This window comes from Gadus chalcogrammus, chromosome 15, assembly GCF_026213295.1.
Source record: "Gadus chalcogrammus isolate NIFS_2021 chromosome 15, NIFS_Gcha_1.0, whole genome shotgun sequence".
In the NCBI taxonomy this organism is placed as follows: Eukaryota; Metazoa; Chordata; class Actinopteri; order Gadiformes; family Gadidae; genus Gadus; species Gadus chalcogrammus.
Genome location: NC_079426.1, coordinates 24,933,894 through 24,954,078, shown reverse-complemented (window position 1 = coordinate 24,954,078; position 20,185 = coordinate 24,933,894). Strand labels below are relative to the sequence as shown.

At 45.4% G+C, this 20,185-nt stretch overlaps 1 protein-coding gene across 1 annotated transcript in view; it reads left to right on the top strand.

The window, feature by feature from the left end:
* LOC130404324 (1-phosphatidylinositol 4,5-bisphosphate phosphodiesterase beta-1-like) overlaps positions 1-20,185 on the top strand; it is a 58,777-nt gene that overhangs the window by 20,957 nt on the left and 17,635 nt on the right. The window contains exons 15-19 of the mRNA XM_056608992.1: positions 1,154-1,319; positions 1,507-1,562; positions 1,662-1,758; positions 17,109-17,193; positions 19,691-19,815. Coding sequence (XP_056464967.1) covers positions 1,154-1,319; positions 1,507-1,562; positions 1,662-1,758; positions 17,109-17,193; positions 19,691-19,815 — 529 coding nt within the window. The remainder of the gene's footprint in view (positions 1-1,153; positions 1,320-1,506; positions 1,563-1,661; positions 1,759-17,108; positions 17,194-19,690; positions 19,816-20,185) is intronic.

The following is a 20,185-nucleotide window of genomic DNA, read 5'->3' as shown; positions in this document are numbered from 1 at the left end:
TAATATGTCAAGCATATTTCTATGCATTTCCATTAGACTTTTTTTCTAAATCTGTCCTGAATTGGTAAATTGCTACCAGGTGAATCTTGACTTTCTCTAAAGAAGGGAAATGTGGGAAGTGTTAGATCAACCAACGATCAACCAGTTTACTGAAATAGCTCAAAGGTGCATCTCCTGAACTGGCAAGTATTTATATAGCTGGAGCACAACACAATGTTACATTGTCTGACAATGGAGGGACAAGGAATTGGACAGGGTCAACAGCCAGAGAGAAGAAGAAGAGGAAGAGGAGTGAGGCTGCGTGAGAATGAGAATTTGTGGCCCAACAGACCGGAACGTCAGGAGGTGTAGGCAGACTGTAATTCATACAGCAAAGCATGTACAGTTTACCCTGAGGAGATTTTCCTATGTTCACATTTCTAGCAATGACATGGTCTGTCAACAAATTAGAGTACAAACAGTCAAAGAGTAAATGTGAATCTTGTCCAGTCTCTTGCAATCAATCTCCCACATACACTGAGGTGTAACTTACAATAATTGTCTTCAAAACTTTAGCCATAGTTTACATCAGAACATCCCTCCAAAGTACACTGTTATATTGACAACATGACTAAGCAATTTGACTGTCTTATCCGTACACAATGACACAAGGTCCAGGACTTGTCATTGTGATGGCACTGACATGTTCATTGACACAGATATTTACTTCTGAGAAACAAACTAAGGATTTGGAGCAAGAGACTGGCTTTTGCATGAAATCCATGGTGTTTAGCTATTTGTACCAATTGTTTTGAGAAATGCACTTACTGTTTTGCAAATTCCAATTCTGATCTGAGAAATGTACCAAAGCGACTGAGAAAAACTGTAATATATTTACATATACAGTTTATTCAAGCACATGTGTATTTATATCCTGTGTGTGTGTGTGTGTGTGTGTGTGTGTGTGTGTGTGTGTGTGTGTGTGTGTGTGTGTGTGTGTGTGTGTGTGTGTGTGTGTGTGTGTGTGTGTTATTTGTGTGTGTGTGTGGTTGTGTGTGTGTGTGTGTGTGTGTGTGTGTGTGTGTGTGTGTGTGTGTGTGTGTGTGTGTGTGTGTGTGTGTGTGTGTGTGTGTGTGTGTGTGTGTGTGTGTGTGTGTGTGCGTGTGTGTGTCAGCTTGAATCTGGGGTCCCCCTGCCCAGTCCTCAGGAGCTGATGGGTAAGATCCTCATCAAGAATAAGAAGTCCCATAAAGCCGCAGTGGCCCCTGAAGTCAAGAGGTTGACTGACCAACCATCCAATCAGAATGCAGAGTCCACGTCGCCAAGCAACCACATCAGCGGTACGCTTCACACACACAACACTGAGTGCTGATCAATGTTCCTGATGTCCACCAATGCTGGGAATCGGTCATACTTGCTTTTATTACAGCTTCAATCCGCATAGCAACAGGAAGGCCAATGTAATACGACACGGTGTTCAGCAGAATCATGTGTTATGCAACGCAACATTTCATTCTTCTTGAACAGAGATAGAGGCCGAGAGTGAGGAAGACGATGAGGATGAAGACGACGAGGGTAAAAAGGTCTGCTGATGCTATCGTTGTCCTTCTTATGGCACAAGATTCTCCTGATAGTAATGCTCATGAGGATATTGATGCTGTGGTGCCTGGTGTCTCCTGCAGGGGTCAGCAGAGAGAGAGGCGGTGGCCACTGAGGAGATGTCCACCCTGGTCAACTACGTCCAGCCCACCAAGTTCAACTCTTTTGAGGCATCCAAGAGTAGGAAACACAGACTACTACCACTAATATTACTATGGCGACTACTACTACAACTACTACTAATATGACCTCTACTACTACTTCCACTACTGCTACTATTACTACCACTTCTACTACTATGACCTCTACTACTGCTACCACTACTGCTACTACTACTTATACTATTACTACTACCACAACTTCTACTATGACCACTACTACCACTACTGCTTCAACTACTTCTACTACTACTACTACTACTACTACTATGACCTATACTATTACTACCACTACTGCTACTACTACCTCTACTATTACTACTACCACTACTACTACTACTACTGCTACTACTACTACCACTACTGCTGCTACTACTACCACTACTGCTACAACTACTTCTACTCCTACTATTACTACCACCACTACTATTATGACCACTACTACTACAACTACCACGATTGCTACTACTACTACTATACTACTACTACTTCTACTACTGCTACTATTACTACCACCACTACTACTACTAAAAACCTATTTAAATATTGGCACTGCTTTTCAGTCATTCGTTTTGAATGCTAAAAGATAGGTCTTAGGTCAGCAGAGAGAGAGGCAGTGGCCACTGAGGAGATGTCCACACTGGACATCTCCAGTGTGCAACGCACCAAGTTCAACTCTTGGAACCACAGACAACTACCACTATGGCGACTACTACTAATGTGCTTTATTTTCGTGTAATTTTACCCCGTGCCACTAGGGGGCTGTGTGGTTCAGTTGACCTCGGGTCAGCAGAGTGAGGCATTTAACCTGATTGAACCTGATCACAGGTTGTTGTTGATGGGGAAGCAAACAGTTTTTCGACTGTGCCCGTGTGCCCGTGTGCCCGTGTCCCCGTGTGTTAATGCATCTTAGTTTAGTGAGGAATTCGGGTTTATTGTTTTGTTACATATATTTTGAGTTAGAATTACTGCGGCTGTGTATTATTGGAAGGAAAATAAACCAGCAAAATAAACTGAACTGTCTTCGTTTTTGCGGTACTTGAAGGGCGCTGGGCGCACGTCGGAAACTATAAACGGAATCAACAACCAGTAGTACTAAGTTTAGGGCTTAGTCACTACATTTAGGTCGAAAAACTGCTTCGATTTGGAGAACGTTCACCAAGAGGACGCCGACTTGTTACATTGTGGATTAACGTCTTCTTTGGAAACCACGGATGTGAGGGTGGGCGGGGCACTATCGCCCACCAGGGGCCAGCCGCCCCTGTGTTTGGAGTTGCCGATCGCTTACGGAGCTGGAGCTACCGGAGTGAGCTACGGGTCAGCGACAGCATCATCTCACCGGGACATCATTCATCAAAGCCGGCCAACGCTCGATTGGGGGCATAAAGGTTTATGTATGTGTGGATCAGCGCTGATATGAATGGCCATGGCATTTGTGTGCACACATTCGCGTAAACCCAATGCATTGGTAGCAGACTCGCAACCGACTAAAAATAACTTTCTCGTCGAGACGAGTTGTTTGCGCAACACAAACTATTTTGCGGACTAATAAAGCCAACTGACTTTGTCGTCATTATGGCTGAAGAGGAAACAGGCCAACTGGGCCTTGAGACTGAGCTTGCGGGTGCAGAGGTAAAATGTGTAACTGAAAAACGTGTTGGTAAATTAACACATAAAGCTTTGTTGGAAAAAATAAGCATTTTAGAAAAGGAAAGAAAGTCTAACTTTGGTAAACTGTCTAAAGTAAAACATTCTATTCTTAAATTCATGGGTGATAAAGAACATGTGAATAAGGTTGAAAATGAGCTAACCGTTTTTAATGAGTTGTGTAACACAATACAGCAGGTGCATGCATCTTTATTGGGTTTACTGCCTGCTGAGGAAGCAAGCAAACATGAAATATGGTACCAAGCTAAAATGTTGAATGTAAAGGAGTTTCTTGTGGGTACAAATCAATGGTTGTCTGACACTGCTGCTTGTCCAGCTACTAAAGTGGGTGATGATCATGATGATGAGGTTAATGATGATTTACTGGGTCAAACTGAACAATCTCAAACTGTCCAAAGTGAAAATGAGATTGGACCTCAAGACAGCATTTCAAATGTGCAGTCAAGGCACCATGGCTCAAACAGATCGTCAAGTAGCAGATTCTCCACTTCATCAGCCAGACGCAGGGCAGAGGCGGAACGGGCCGCACTCTTGGCCCGAGCTGCTGCTTTAAAGGCTAAACATGCTTTGGAGGAGCAGGAACTTCTCTTGAGGAGAAAAAGGGAGAAGCTTGAGCTGGACACTGAGATAGCTGCCACTTCTGCAAAGCTAGCAGTGCTACAGATGGGGAGCAGCATCCATTCAAGGCAATCTGATGGAATGGCTTCCTACTTCAGAAAAGGGGCTAGATCTAAGCTCACCGCTCTCAATCCACAGGCCTCAATATATGTGGCTCCACCCACACAGCAGCGTGAATCTTTACCACAACAATGCAATGCTGAAACTTCAATCGTTTCAGCATCTTTGTCCATGCATTTTGCATCACAACCACAGCCAACTGTCAGTCATGGCTCTCAACTGCCTCACTTGCAATCAATGCCAACATTCAGTCAAAGCTTTCAACCCACTCTAGGCCAACAAGTGCAGCAACCCCTGCAAGACCAAAATCAGACAGCAGGTCTTTACAATCTGCTGCAACAACAGAATGACATAACGGCTCGCCTTGTTCAAATGCAAACATCACATCTGCTGCTGCGCAGAGAAATTCCAACTTATGATGGAGACCCTTTGCAGTTCAACACATTTATGAGGGCATTTGAGCACTGCGTGGAAGCAAAGACTGGCTGTAAAGGAGACTGTTTGTACTATCTCGAACAATTCACTAGGGGGCAGCCTAGAGATATTGTACGCAGCTGCCTTCACATGACTGCAGACAAAGGATTTGCTGTCGCTAAAAGGTTACTAAAGGAGCACTTTGGAAATGAGTTCAAAATAACAGCGGCCTACATGGAAAAGGTCACAGGATGGCCAAGCATCAAAGCTGAAGACACCAAAGCGCTCAAAGCTTATGGGCTTTTCCTCTGTGAGTGTTCCAACGCTATGGAAGATCTTCAATATTTGGAGGAACTTAACATGCCAGCGAACATGAAGATTCTTAGTCAGAAGCTTCCGTATAAACTAAGAGACAAGTGGAGAGCAAAGGCATGTGACGTACTGGAGAAAACTGGTCGAAGGGCACGATTCTCAGACCTTGTCAAGTTCATTGAGCGCCAGGTCAGAATCATTTCAGATCCAGTCTTTGGTGATATACAGGACACTTCACCTGTGCTCAAAGGAGCTACAAAAGTGAGCAAGATACAGGTGACGCCACAGCTTTGGGGAAGAAACAGCTTTGCAACACAGGTGGTCATTGAGGATGGATATAAAGCAGACACTCACAGGAATGAGGACGGATGCAGCAGACCAGATGGTGACCAGAGGGAAAAGGCTCTCGGCAAAGTGACCACCTTCACTAAAACTACTTCTGTATTCTGCCAGTATTGTGCTGCTGGTGGTCATGTTTTAGATCAATGTTTTAAACTGGGAAGAAAACCACACAGGGAGAAACTGGACTATCTAAAGGAGAAAGGTCTGTGTTTCAGTTGTTTGTGCACAGGACACTTGAGCAGGAATTGCGACAGGCGCATCACTTGCAAAAAGTGCAACCGAACGCACCCCAGTGTTTTGCGCATTGAAGAGAAAGAAAGGGTTTCTTCAAAGGATGAGAAGAACAGTGAGCGGTCAAAAACATCTGAGAGCCGCACAACATCCTCCGCTTGTGGTCTTACAGGGGCTGGCCACTGCAATGGTATTCTTCCCATTTTGCCTGTTAAGGTGAAGTGCGCAAAGGGAAACAGGGTTATTGAAACCTACGCTTTTCTGGACCCAGGGAGTACAGGAACTTTCTGCACCAGGAAGCTTGTCGACAGGTTGAACATGGAAGGATGCAAATGCAAAATTCATATCCGCACCTTGGGCCATAACAACTCAATAGAAAGTTCTATCGTTGACAGTCTGGAGATTTCCGGATTTTCTGGTGAGAGCTTCTATCCACTTCCCAAAGTGTTTACCCAGAAAGAGATGCCCGTCTCTACAGCCAACATAATCAGTGAAAGGGAGCTGAGAAAATGGCATTATTTAGACAATGTAAACATTCAACACATAAACGCTGACGTGGATCTGTTAATTGGCACAAACGCCTCCAAGTTGATGGAGCCTTGGGAGGTCATTAACAGTCGTGAAGGTGAAGATGGACCCTACGCGATCAGAACCCTACTGGGGTGGGTAATAAATGGCCCGTTAGGGGGAAGTGACGACTGTGGAAGTGACCACCCTTCATTTTGTGCAAATAGAATTGCCATTGACCATATTGAAGAACTGTTAATTAGCCAATATAACTATGACTTCAATGACCGAGCTTCTGCAGAACAGGAAGAAATGTCAAGAGAAGAAAATAAGTTTATGGAGAAAATGGAAAGCTCTGCTCAGCTCCAGAACGGACACTACACATTTCAATTGCCTTTCAAAGGGAAAAATGTTTTGATGCCGAACAACCTCAGGGTTGCCGTGCAACGTGTCCGTGGTCTGAGAAGAAGAATTCAGAAAGACGTAAGCTTTCATGAGGAGTACAAAAACTTTCTTGCTGATGTCATTAGCAATGGCTACGCCGAAGAAGTGCCGCAGCATCAGTTAGAAGCACCAACAGGGAAGGTGTGGTATATCCCGCACCATGGTGTGTACCATCCACGGAAGGGAAAGTTACGAGTGGTGTTTGACTGTGGAGCAGAGTACAAAGGGATCTCTCTCAACAGTCAGCTCTTGCAAAGACTTCACGAGGCAGAGGAGCAGAATCGAAACCTTGTTGCCGAAATAGGTCGACTGAAAGAAGAGCTCCTCGAGAGAGAAGCTTGGCTGAAACAACAGCAGGTCGCCATGGTTTCCTTGGAGAAGCAGACGCTGGTGCAGCAGGAGGAGGTGGTCAGGATGGAACAGTGCAGCGCAGTGCAGGCGCCGAGACCGGAGACGACGGACCAGAGAGATGAAGACGGAGAGTCTCTGGAGTCCTTGAAGGAGAAGCTGACTGAGGTCAAGAACGAGAAACTGAAGATCCACAAAGACTTCACCAGGTTGCAGAAGGACTTCCGGTCGCTGAGGAGGGAGAATGAGCAGGATCTCGAGCACCTCAAGAAGGAGTTGGCGGAGGAGAGTGACAAGAATTTGAAGTTGGAGTTGGAAGATCTGGAAATAAAGCAAAACTATTCTCTCAAGCAGCTCATGAGGGACTTCAACACACAAATGGCTCATTTAAAATTGTTGGTGTAATTGCTCTAGCAGACGCAATTAGGGGCTGGTGTGTAGGAGCCATATTAAATGTGCTTTATTTTCGTGTAATTTTACCCCGTGCCACTAGGGGGCTGTGTGGTTCAGTTGACCTCGGGTCAGCAGAGTGAGGCATTTAACCTGATTGAACCTGATCACAGGTTGTTGTTGATGGGGAAGCAAACAGTTTTTCGACTGTGCCCGTGTGCCCGTGTCCCCGTGTGTTAATGCATCTTAGTTTAGTGAGGAATTCGGGTTTATTGTTTTGTTACATATATTTTGAGTTAGAATTACTGCGGCTGTGTATTATTGGAAGGAAAATAAACCAGCAAAATAAACTGAACTGTCTTCGTTTTTGCGGTACTTGGAGCGCGCTGGGCGCACGTCGGAAACTATAAACGGAATCAACAACCAGTAGTACTAAGTTTAGGGCTTAGTCACTACAACTACTATTACCACTACTACTACTATGACCACTACTACTACTAACACTACTGCTACTACTACCACTACTACTATGACCTCTGCTACTACTATTAATACCATTCTATTACTATGACCTCTACTACTTATACGACTACTACTACTACCACCACTTCTACTATGACCACTACTACCACTACTGCTTCTACTACTACTATGACCTATACTAGTGCTACCACTACTTCTACTACTTCTTCTTCTACTACTACTTCTACTACTACCACTACTATTACTACCACTACTGTTGCTGCTACTACTACTACTTCTACTCCTACTACTACTTTCACTACTGCTATTACTAATGCCACTACTATGACCACAACTACTACTACCACTACTGCTTATTCTACTACTGCGAATATTACTGCCACCACTAATAATACTACTAAAAACATCTTTAAATATTGGCACTGCTTTTTAGAGTAGTTAGTTGTGAACGCTAAAACATAGGTCTTACATCAAACGTCATACAATAAATTACAATACATGAGTTCACAGCTGCACGTGTATATTGATTTTATTTATTATTATTGACAGTTAGCTGAAGATTATACTATCTGTTTTCTAACTTAAACACAGAAATCAAATTCATTTGTCCCAATGTTATGTTAAATTAAGCAAAAAAGACGCTCTAATTGGCCGGTTACGAATTCGTTCGCGACACCTCTCTTCTTCGTAGTTTCTTCTATTTGTCTCTAACTCATGCTCAAATCTTTCATCGATCGATGCTTCGGATGTTGTGAATTCAACAGAATATATGATGCATCGTTGCAGCAACATTAAAGATGATCGCGATGAGTTCTGCCCGTTCTGCCTCCAAGATGTCTGCGGTAGAGGTGGCTCGGTCGCGACCGAATCAGTTCGAATGAACGAATCTTTAAGACGAACGAACCGAACTGGTTCCTCTCTCTCGTTCGTCTCGTTCGTTCTCAGACTCGACTCCTCTCAGACCCACTAGTCGCTGACTCGCTGCGGTCAAACCAAAACAAACTTGATAATAATAATTAATTTAATAATTAATTTCATTTGAGGGCGCCATTCATAGCACTCAAGGTCACCTTACAGGGCAGTGTTTAAAAAACAAAATCAACAATCATAAAAAACACAAGAACAAGATACATTGAAACAATTTACACAAGTGTGTCAGGATTCTTGTATGGACTGTTGTTTTTGTCTCCCCCTACCTGTTGGAGTGTGATAATTCAGGACTTTGTTTATGTTTGTAGCCATGTGTTGGTCATGTGCCCGGAGTAACACCCATGTCCTTATTTGGGTAACTTCCTGCCTTTGTTTGTTTCCCTCCAATTTCTCTGTTCACTTGTCTCTCATTTGGTATTGATCGGTGGAGTATTTAAATACTGCCCTTTCTGTTCACTTTGTCAGATCGTCACGGTATATACTGTTTGCTACCTGACTGCCACGTGAGTGAGACTAGCGTGAAGATCTTTAAAGAGAAGTTATAGTTTACTGTTCTTCCCGGTTTTGAACCCTGCCTGTTTTGGACTAAGTCTTCTGCCTATCGGTTTTGGATCTCTTGCCTGTACCTGTCCGTCTGTATCTGTCTGCCTGCCTGTTTATGAACCCCGCCTGTACCTGGAATCTGATTTGCCTGCTGGACTGTTTGTGAATAAATCCTTTTGATCTGCAATTGATTCCCGTTCTGAGTCGTGACAGTACGATCTGACCAAGATGGAATCAGCAGATCTGAATCAGGTGAAGACTGTGCTGGAGAGGCAAGGAGCACATCTCGGTCGACATTAAGCCCAGTTTGAGACAGTTGAAAGGTCTCTGGACACCACCCGGCCCATCTGGTAACCCGTTCCGAGAGCCCCGAATGCCAGCTCCTGCACTTTATGCCGGGGAACCAGGAACATTCAGATCTTTCCTTTCGTAATGTTCGCTGGTGTTCCAGCTGCAGCCCGCCACCTTTCCGTTGGATCAGTCCCGGGTTGCATATGTCAGGGGTTCTCAAACTATATGGGGCCGGGGACCCCCCCATAGGGCAGAAATTATTTCAAGGACCCCCTCATAACCGCAACACAAATGTAATCATATAGGCTCATGTCTATTTTTTCTGTTAGATGCTTTTGAACTCTTTTATGCTTCAATCATTCAGTGCTAATACCACAATAGTGTTAAATAAGCATTTTATTGTATTTTGGCATACTTTACAATATGTAAATAGATTTGACTTTTTTATAAATGTGTGTATAAAAATTTCGCCCAGGCACACACACACACACACACACACACACACACACACACACACACACACACACACACACACACACACACACACACACACACACACACACACACACACACACACACACACAATACCCAACCCAAACAAAACCAGCAAAAACATGACATGGCAACATTGCCCAATGTTGTCACAATGGACATGGGACAACGGCAGAGGACATGTTTATTTCCAAATGTCTGCAAGGATTGGTTTACAAGAGAGATAGTAAAGTGGTGCAAAACAGTTAAATTATTCACCCACGTAAACACGTTACCTACTGTTACCAATGGTCCATCGTAACAAATCGCCTGCTCGGCATGCCATGCATATATGGATGAAGCCTTGAAGGGGACGCAAAACACAGCTTTGGCAACGCTATTGAACGCTGCTTGGCCGTCATCACGCGTTTGCTGCCGAAAAGTTGAAATATTTCAACTCGAGCAGCATTTGACGCGCCGCAAAATACGTGAACGCGCCTGCAGCGCGGGCAGCCGGGCACGGGCGTGCTCGCTGCAAATCAAATTGCCGCGCTCGAGCATGCGTTGACAGGTTGACGCAATGTTAACAGAGTTACTATTGGCCGAAAATTAAAGCAGGGGGAGGGCTGAACACAATGCGCCTGTTTAATTGGCTTTTATTGAGGTATTTAGGTGCGAGATGTGAAGGTAAAGCCTGAGGGAGTTTGACGTAATGTAAAAGCAGAGTGTTCATTGGTTTAACGTTACGCCGACGGGAGTAATGACGACCGGCCCAAATTTTTTTCCGTAAATACCGGTATGTTTATGTTGCAACAACAAGCTCTTCACGGACCCCCTGGCAACGCGCCGCGGACCCCCGGGGGTCCGGGGACCCCACTTTGAGAACCGAGGGCATATGTCATAACCCTCTTGACGGGCCGTGCAAGAGAGTGGGGAACTGCGGTTTGGGACTCCAACTCCCCAGTCTGTCTCAGCTATCAGGCATTCATAGGTGAGATGAAGGAGGTCTTCGATCGCTCGGTGCATGGGAGAGAGGCCGCCAGAGTGATGTTGCAGATCCGTCAAGGCAAGAGGTCTGCTTCCGACTATGCTATAGACTTCCCCACCCTCGCCAACACCAGTGGCTGGAATTCAGATGCCCAGTATGATGCCTTCCTCTATGGACTCTCTGAGGTCATCAAGGATGAGATCGCCACCCGTGAACTGCCTTCCACCTTTGATGACCTCGTCGAGCTTGCCATCCGAGTGGACAAACGCCTGAAGCAGCGGGCCAGGGAGTGAGAGTTCCGCCCTCCTCCGAGGTCAGCCTCCTCGGAGGTCCCTCTCCCGTCCCTGCCAGTGCCAGCTGACACCAGCGTACCAGAGCCCATGCAAGTGGACCGTACCCATCTGTCTCCGGCCGAGAGACAGAGAAGAAGGGACACCAATTCTTAAATGTATTGTGGTAAACCGGGCCATTACTCCGCCCAATGCCCAGCAAAAGGCAACGCTCACCCGTAGAAGGGGGATTACTGGTGAGCATCACTCCTCTTCATCCCTCTTCTACCTTCCGTACCCTTGACCCTGCCACGCTCATTACAGGAGCTCATTCCCACCTCGTGTCCGCACTTATTGACTCGGGAGCTGATGGCAATTTCATGGACACCTCTCTGGCTTCTGAGCTACACCTCGTCCCAGCCCAGCTGAAGACAACCCTGGAGGCAAGAGCACTAACCGGAGTAAGGTTCTCCCAGATAACCCATGTCACGTCCCCGGTGAGTCTACTAATTTCTGGCAATCATCAAGAGAACCTAGTGTTCCATATGTTAGAGTCACCGACTGCTCCCATCGTCCTCGGCCGGCCATGGCTGGTAAAGCACAATCCACATATTGATTGGGCTAATAACACCATCCTAGGCTGGAGCCCATTCCGTCTGAATAACTGTCTTAAGAATGCTTTTACCCCCCTGCCTGCAGTCTCACAAGCCACAAATGATTCCATGGATCTGTCTGATGTACCACCTGAGTACCTGGATCTCAAGGCCGTGTTCAGTAAAGCCTGTGCAACCTCCCTGCCACCACACCGACCCTATGACCTGGCCATCGATCTTCTACCTAGTACATCACCTTCTAGGGGCTGTCTCTATTCCTTGTCTCCTCCCGAAATCGCAGCTATGAACAAATCCATCGGTGAATCACTAGCTGCCAGTATCATCCGCCCCTCTTCCTCGCCTGCTGGTGCCGGTCTTTTCTTCGTAGGGAAGAAGGACGTGCCCTGCGTCCTTGTATAGACTATAGGGGCCTAAACAACATCACGGTGAAGAACCGCTACCCTCTGCCTTTGATGTCCTCAGCTTTTGAGCTGTTGCAGGGGGCCAAGATTTTCAGCAAGTTGGATCTCCGCAGTGCTCACAATCTGGTCCGAGTACAGGAGGGGGATGAATGGAAGACTGCATTTAATACTCCTTCAGGTCACTATGAGTATTTATTCATGCCATTTGGTCTCACTAACTGCCCAGCTGTGTTCCAGGGTCTGATTAATGATGTTCTGAGGGATATGCTTAACAAGTTTGTTTTTGTTTACCTAGATGACATTTACATTTTTTCTCTGTCGGTTTCCCAGCACTCCCAGCATGTTCGTAGTGTCCTGCAGCGCCTTTTGGAAAACCAACTGTTCGTTAAAGCGGAGAAATGTGAATTTCAAAAAGAGACTGTTTCCTTCCTGTAGTATGTCATCACAGCAAGAGGGGTCCAGATGGATGGTCCGAAAGTAAAAGCAGTCACCGACTGGGAGCGTCCAACGTCTAGGCGGGAGCTACAAAGATTCCTGGGATTTGCTAACTTCTACCAGCGGTTCATCCGCAACTATGGTTTAGTGGCTGCTCCCCTAACCACAGATGTTGAGGTGAGTGCTATTCTCTCTCAGAAGTCTGGGGCAGATCAGAAGATCCACCCCTGTGCATTCTACTCCCACAAACTCACTCCCACTGAACGCAATTACGACATTGGGGACAGAGAGCTATTGGCAGTAAAATTGGCCCTAGAGGAGTGGCGTCATTGGCTGGAGGGAGCTAAGGAGCCATTTTTAGTTTGGTGACAAAGTCCGGATGCCCTGGACTTTGTCACAGGTTTGCCACCATCTCACGGTACCACAACAATCCTCGCTATTGTTGACCGCTTTTCCAAATCCGTGCACTTAGTCCCCTTACCCAAGTTACCCTCTGCCAAAGAGACAGCGGACTTACTCGCGCAGCATGTCTTCAGGCTACACGGGCTCCCAGTGGATGTGGTCTCAGACAGAGGTCCCCAGTTCACCTCTAATTTTTGGCGTGCTTTTTGCAGCCTTCTCGGTGCTAAAGTCAGTCTGTCCTCAGGTTTTCATCCCCAGTAAAACGGCCAGTCGGAGCGAGCCAACCAGCAGATGGAGACAGCATTGCGGTGTCTGACGTCACAGGACCCTACAGCCTGGAGCCTTCAGCTGGCATGGGTGGAGTACTCCATGAACTCCTTGCCATCTACTTAAATTGGTCTGTCACTGTTTCAGTGCTGCCTCGGCTACCAGCCTCCATTGTTCCCGGCCCAGGAGGTGGAGGTTGGGGTTCCCTCAGCACAGACATTCATCCAATGCTGTCGCAGAACGTGGAGGCGGACCCGGGCCGCCATTCTTCGCACACAGACCAGAACGAAGAGTCAGGCAGACCGTCGCCGCATCAGGGCTCCCCATTACACCCAGGGGCAGCGGGTGTGGCTTTCCACGCGTGACCTTCCTCTGAAGGTGACTTCCCCAAAATGTAATCCACGCTTCATCGGCCTCTACTCCAGGGTGGTCAATCCCTCTGCAGTTCACTTGAACCTCCCTCCTGCCCTCCGCCGCATCCACCCCACCTTCCATGTGTCCCGTGTCAAGCCCTTCCGGTGTAGGCGTCTGGGTCCCAACCCCGACCCCAAACCCCCACCACCCCCCAGACTCGTTGATGGGTCTGAGGTCTACAAAGTTCGCCGCCTGCTCGACGTCCGCCGTCGGGGTCGGGGCCACCAGCACCTGGTGGACTGGGAGGGCTACGGCCCCGAAGAGAGGAGCTGGGTCTCTGCCCGGAACATTGTTGACCCCTCGCTCATCAAAGACTTTCACTGTCAGCACCCTGCTCCTTCCACGGTCAACGCCAGGAGGCGTTGGTAGAGGAGGGGGTACTGTCAGGATTCTCGTATGGACTGTTGTTTTTGTCTCCCCCTACCTGTTGGAGTGTGATAATTCTGGACTTTGTTTATGTTTGTAGCCATGTGTTGGTCATGTGCCCGGAGTAACACCCATGTCCTTATTTAAGCAACTTCCTGCCTTTATTTGTTTCCCTCCATTTTCTCTGTTCACCTGTCTCTCATTTGGTATTGATTGGTGGAGTATTTAAACACTACCCTTTCTGTTCACTTTGTCAGATCGTCACGGTATGTACTGTTTGCTACCTGACTGCCACGTGAGTGAGACTACACTGGAAAAAGGGTTTTAAGCCGTACTTCATCTGATTATTATTTTGTAATTCAATTCAAATAAACATTTTTTGTTTTATTTTTAAAATATATATTTTTTATTTCAAAATACTGTGAAATATAGATATTTTTAATTAGGAGCTCAATTAAGAAATATCCATTTTGACAAATGTAAAATTTTAAGGTTGTGTATTCAACTGATTAATAATTTTGTAATTCAATCCAAATATTTTTGTTTTGTTTTCTTCCTAAAACACTGTTATATTTGATTAGGAGCTCAATTTAGAAATATTTGTTCTGACAAATGTACAATTTCAAGGTTACGTACAAGCCTGCGCATGCGCATTAAATACAAAGACGCTTACGACTACTGGACCAAACCGCAGTGTTGCCAACTTAGCGATTTTGTCGCTATATTTAGCTACTTTTCAGACCCCTTTGGCGACTTTTTTTCAAAACAGCGACAAGCGACAAGCTTCTTTTTCAGCTGCTATTGGTGACTTTTGGCGACTTTTTGAGGTGAAAGCACTATCACTATTACCTCTTCACAACGAGCACCGGGTGCCTGCGCGGCCCCTCCCCCGTCTCAACGCACTTACAGGCAGCTCAGTCCTCGTGGTAAAAAGCAAACTCAGGAACCGGATGTCCTTGCAGACCTTAAACTCCATCCTATACATCCGATATGGATTAAAGCAGAGTGGATTAAAGCTGTCAGGTGATGCTTGCTTTGAGCACCAGCTGCCTGATCATGTTTTGAAGCTTTTTGGAACATCAGCTGCTTATTCATTCAAGGTAGCACCTACAGCTGAACCTGCAGTAGAGAGCCTTGACCAGAGTGACGATGACTCACTGGTTCTGTGAGCTAGGACAGTCTGTCTGTGTCTGGAGGGAGGTCTGGAGTAGGCCTAACTCTGCCATTTATGCCGCTTTTCCACCGCACGTGTAGCTCGACTCGACACGACACGACTCGACACGACTCGACACGGTAGCAGCGCGGGTGCTTTTCCACCGCAAATAGTACCTCCGGGACGTGGGCGGGGTCGTCTGCGCGAAAGGGCCGTGACGTATTTTTGTATGCGACGCAAACAACACCTACGTAACCCACACATGGACAGAACCCACATAACAACAATGGAGAACATCGATGCGATGGTATTCGTGTTCGTATTATTAGCTGGCATGTTGAAGAAGTGGAATATGTTGGCTGCGGCGCTACTATGGCTGTTCTATCGTTACCAGCATGGTTGCCATGTCGCTCTCGTGACTTCGTCACACTCTCTGGCCAATCAGTGGCCGGCCGTCTGCCGACGTCACCTTTTAGCATCGGCTCAGCCGCTTGGAACCTAGAGCGAGGCGGTACTAGAAAAAGCAGCCACTTGAGGTACTAGATCGCGGTGGAAACGCAAAAAAGGCGAGCTGAGTCGAGTCGAGTCGAGTCGTGTCGAGCTGGTACCATGCAGTGGAAAAGCGGCATTAGATTGTTAATTGGTTCGATCCCCGGCTTCACCAAGCAGAGTATCGAGGTGTCTTTGACAAAGCACCTAACCCTGACTGATGTCGCGATGTGATGTCGAATCCAGACATCCTGCTGATGCTGGAACAGAGACTTCCAACTCTCCAGCAGAAGCGCCCCAAGGCCATGAAGCGGCGAGAGCCGAGCGGGAAAAAATGATGATGATGTATACAAAAACATGTTTTGTTTAAAAATGTTCATGTTTAAATGAGAAACAATTGTTTGATTAAATTGTAATCTTTTTGATTGGATAAAACAAATTATTTCTGATAGATATTTCTTAAATGAGAAATAATTGTTGGAGTGAATCAATATTTTTTTGTTTAGGATTTAACATACGAATTAAATGTATTAACTTCATTCAAAGAATAGAATTATACTTGGTGCCAAGTTGTATTATTTTGTTTTTATGAACATAGGAAATATTGTTTGAGGCAAGCTATATATTTGTCATTGGCTCAAGTCATGTAATATAGATGTGAACCATTACCCTTGTTTTTTTTAATTGGTTCAACAGAAGGCTTTTTCCAGTGTAGCGTGAAGCTCTTTAAAGAGAAGTTATAGTTTACTGTTCTTCCCGGTTTGGAACCCGGCCTGTTTTGGACTAAGTCTTCTGCCTATCGGTTTTGGTTCTCTTGCCAGTACCTGTCCGTCTGTATCTGTCTGCCTGCCTGCCTGTTTACGAACCCCGCCTGTACCTGGAATCTGATTTGCCTGCTGGACTGTTAGTGAATACATCCTTTTGATCTGCAATTGATTCCTGTTCTGAGTCGTGACAAAGTGGGGTGAAATGGGTGGTAAATTATCATTTAAATCCACAAACAACATATGTGTAATCCAGGGCATATAAAGACTGGGACCAGAAAATAATTACTTTCAATCGAGAGAAAGTAATTATTTTCTGGTCCCAGCCTTTAGTTTGACCGTTTATTGTGAAATTGTTCAGTTAAATGCTGGAGAGAAAACACAATGAGAATGACTACATGTCTCGTATGTGACGTCAGGCTCCTTGCGACTGGCGTGTACAAGACCGACAATCGCCCCATCGGCATAACGGAAACTATCCACATGCCCCGACTTATCATGGTTTTCACCTCTTTCGATGCTTTTATCCTCACCTTGGAAAAAAGCTGTGAAATGGAGCAGCACTACTGCAACTACTACAACTACTTCTACCACTACCACTACTAGTGATACTACTACTACTACTACTTCTACTACTACACAGGTCTACCACAGCATGACCAGTCATTTGACCTGCCACACTACTATATTTCTGACAACATTGACCCTCTAAACTCTTGATTGTGTGTGTGTGTGTGCGCGCGTGTGTGTGTGTCCAGAGGCTGGCAGGTCTTTCCAGATGTCGTCCTTTGTAGAGACCAAAGCACTGGAGCACCTCACCAAGTCCCCTGTGGAGTTTGTGGAGTATCCTTCACATCACCATAGCAACGACACACCACTTCAGCATGGCGACGACACACCACATCCCAGCAGCCCTCTTCTGCATTTAAATAAATATTCTCAACGATAATCCTTCGAAATCCACACATACATGAATCAAACCTTATAAAGAGACAGAGTCCCTATAACACGGAACGAAAACATGTCAATAACACAGTATGGTGAATTATGTCTATAGAGTCCAACACAAGACTACACTTTGTTGCTAAAAGGTAATATTATGCTCCTCCTTGAGCCTCCCGAAATTTCTTTATACTTTGTTGCTCATACTTAATATTACTCTTCTCCTTGAGCCTCCCGAAATGACTTGCGATATTGATATCCCCTCTCCCCCCTGCCGACTGTTTTAGTTGTTTTATTTTTCTAATGTTTTGTTTGTTGGTTATGTGTGACTAGGCTACTGCAGCCTTTCTTGGCCAGGTCACTTGAGAAGGAGATGTTTAATCTCAATTACGCATTCTTCTGGTTAAAAAAAACAAAAACAACTTAACCTCTCACGTCAGGTTACTTTTTATGTGGCTGTCTGCCCAAATATCAAATAGTCATTCCGTCTCCTTTTTGCACCATGTTGAGCCATGACTCATTTTCAACCGACGGTCCTACAATGTCCTGCTAATATTGGAGTAGTAATATTTCCCATAATGTGCGCGGCTAAGCAAGAGCCTGTTACGTCCAAAGAAGCTTATGATTTTTAGAACTGGAAAGGACTGAAGTGCGGTCGCTTTCAGAATCAGGATCGGCTATTGCATCAATAGACACACAGGAATATAACTTGCCATCCAGTGCTTAACACACAACTAGACAGACAGTAAAATACGCATAGCTCTAATAAAACATGATATTAAAATCAGTTCTATAAATAAGGAATAATAAAATTGTCCAATTCAGAGGGGGGGAGGGGGGGGGGGTTGGGTGCGGTGTGTAGTCATTGATTGACGAGAGAAATAACCTTAAGGAAAAAGCTATCTTGAACCAGAGGTCCTTGTCCTGATGGCACGGTACCGCCTACCCGAGGGGAGGAGCTCAAAGACCTTTGCCGGATGAGACTTATCAGCAGAAATTTGACCTGCCCTCTTCCTGACCCTGGCCTCTTGCAGGTCACTGATTGAGATTGAGACTGCCCCTGTCGAGTCAGCCTTTCTGCTGTGAGCACGATACGTTGCAGCCTGTTATTTGCATTGACGGATGCTGAGGCATACCACACTGAGATGGACGAAGTCAGATAGTTTTCAACAGTGGCTCTGTAAAACCTGGACCGAACAGAGCTGGAGACGTTCAGTTTCCGTAGCTGCCTCAGGAAAACATTCCACTGTGCGTGCTCTTAATGGTGGAGGAGGTGTGTGAAAAAGAGTTTCCTTGATGCACAATGTTGTTGGTAAAAAGCATATTTTTACTTAAAACAAACTACCACAGCAGTCGATTCACTTGTACAACTCAAGCCTCCCTCCAGTCTAGAACTCTGGCCCTCTTCAGGAGCACCAGAATGGGTGTGGCTCAATTAACCTATGAGCCACAGTTGCCACTATTACAGGGCTAACAGCCAGACAGGAACATCTGCATCTTTTAAAATATGGTTTAACACAGTGAAGATGCCATTCACATTTTCGCAAGGTGTTTTCCTTCCATTTCAGGAAAACACCTGAAACATCTCAAGCAAACTCCCCAAGGGTTCATTTTGAAGCAAACCGAGACCATCTCTTCGGCTGGTTCTCGGACTGGTTGTTTGGTCCACTCCTGAGTTCGATAGTTTGTATTTAACAAACTCAAGTAGCTGTAATGTTATAGCTGTAATAGCTGGAATGTTGCAGGGGGCTACCGTGTCCTTCTACATGAGCTTGCACAGCACATTGGCAGCCTGGAGACCAGACCGATCTGCAGCTCATTTTTGATTTGCTATGGCGTATGCGTTATGCCAAAACCCCTTCAAGATTGATTTCCAGCGGACCTGCCAATCACAGCATCTATCTAATATGGGGGGGCTTGATACAATGTACAGAGGAGCACCCTATGTGTGCTGTTGAGGCATATACATAAACAACCAAGATGACTGATGTTGATTATATGGCGGCTTCTGGTTGGTCTATCCAATGGTGTCCAGAGACCTTCTGGTCTGTGTCTGTTGAGTACAGCCCTTGACAAATTGAAAGAGGTTCGAGGCGCATCTGAGAATTGGTCCTGTGGTGTCAGACGAGCAAAACACCAGAACAGACATCATTGGTTAATTAATTACAGTAAATACGATGAAAGATAACACAACAGGAATTGCAATCACCTGTTCGGACATTTGAGGTGATAACAAAAAATATACCCCCAAAATAAAACTAATAATTTTTTTTTATTTAATCTCGGAAAACACATTGAGGGGAAAAAAAAACTCCTTTAAACTTAGGCTGAAGGTTTCTTTTGTTCTTCTTTTTTTTGTGCTGAAGTATCTCATGCCTTAACCCAATCTCTTGACCAGATACAATAAATCCCAGCTGAGTCGTATATACCCTAAGGGGACGCGAGTGGACTCCTCTAACTTCATGCCTCAACTCTTCTGGAACGCCGGCTGTCAGCTGGTGGCGCTCAACTACCAAACGATAGGTGAGTGTTTAACCTCTGAACTCTTTCTCTGTCCAAACTCCCTGCTGTTGTCCAAACTGCTCCCAGAATACGTGATGCCAAGTTTCTTTAGGAGCTGGTGACCTAAAATAAATGTTTCATATTTATATGACAGATAAAATTGCATGACACCAGGTTTTAGGGTGTTAGTTTTATGTTTTTATTTCCATTTATTTATGTCAGTGCCGTTCTTTTTGGAAATTTCTGTCTGTAAATATGTAAATATGCGCAGAAATTAAGAAGGGAAGAATCTCTGGATCAAATATATTATTTAAGAAATGATATTGCACGACACTGATCATGTTATTAAAATTGGATAAATGTGTCTCTCAATGCAGTTAAGTGTAAAGTG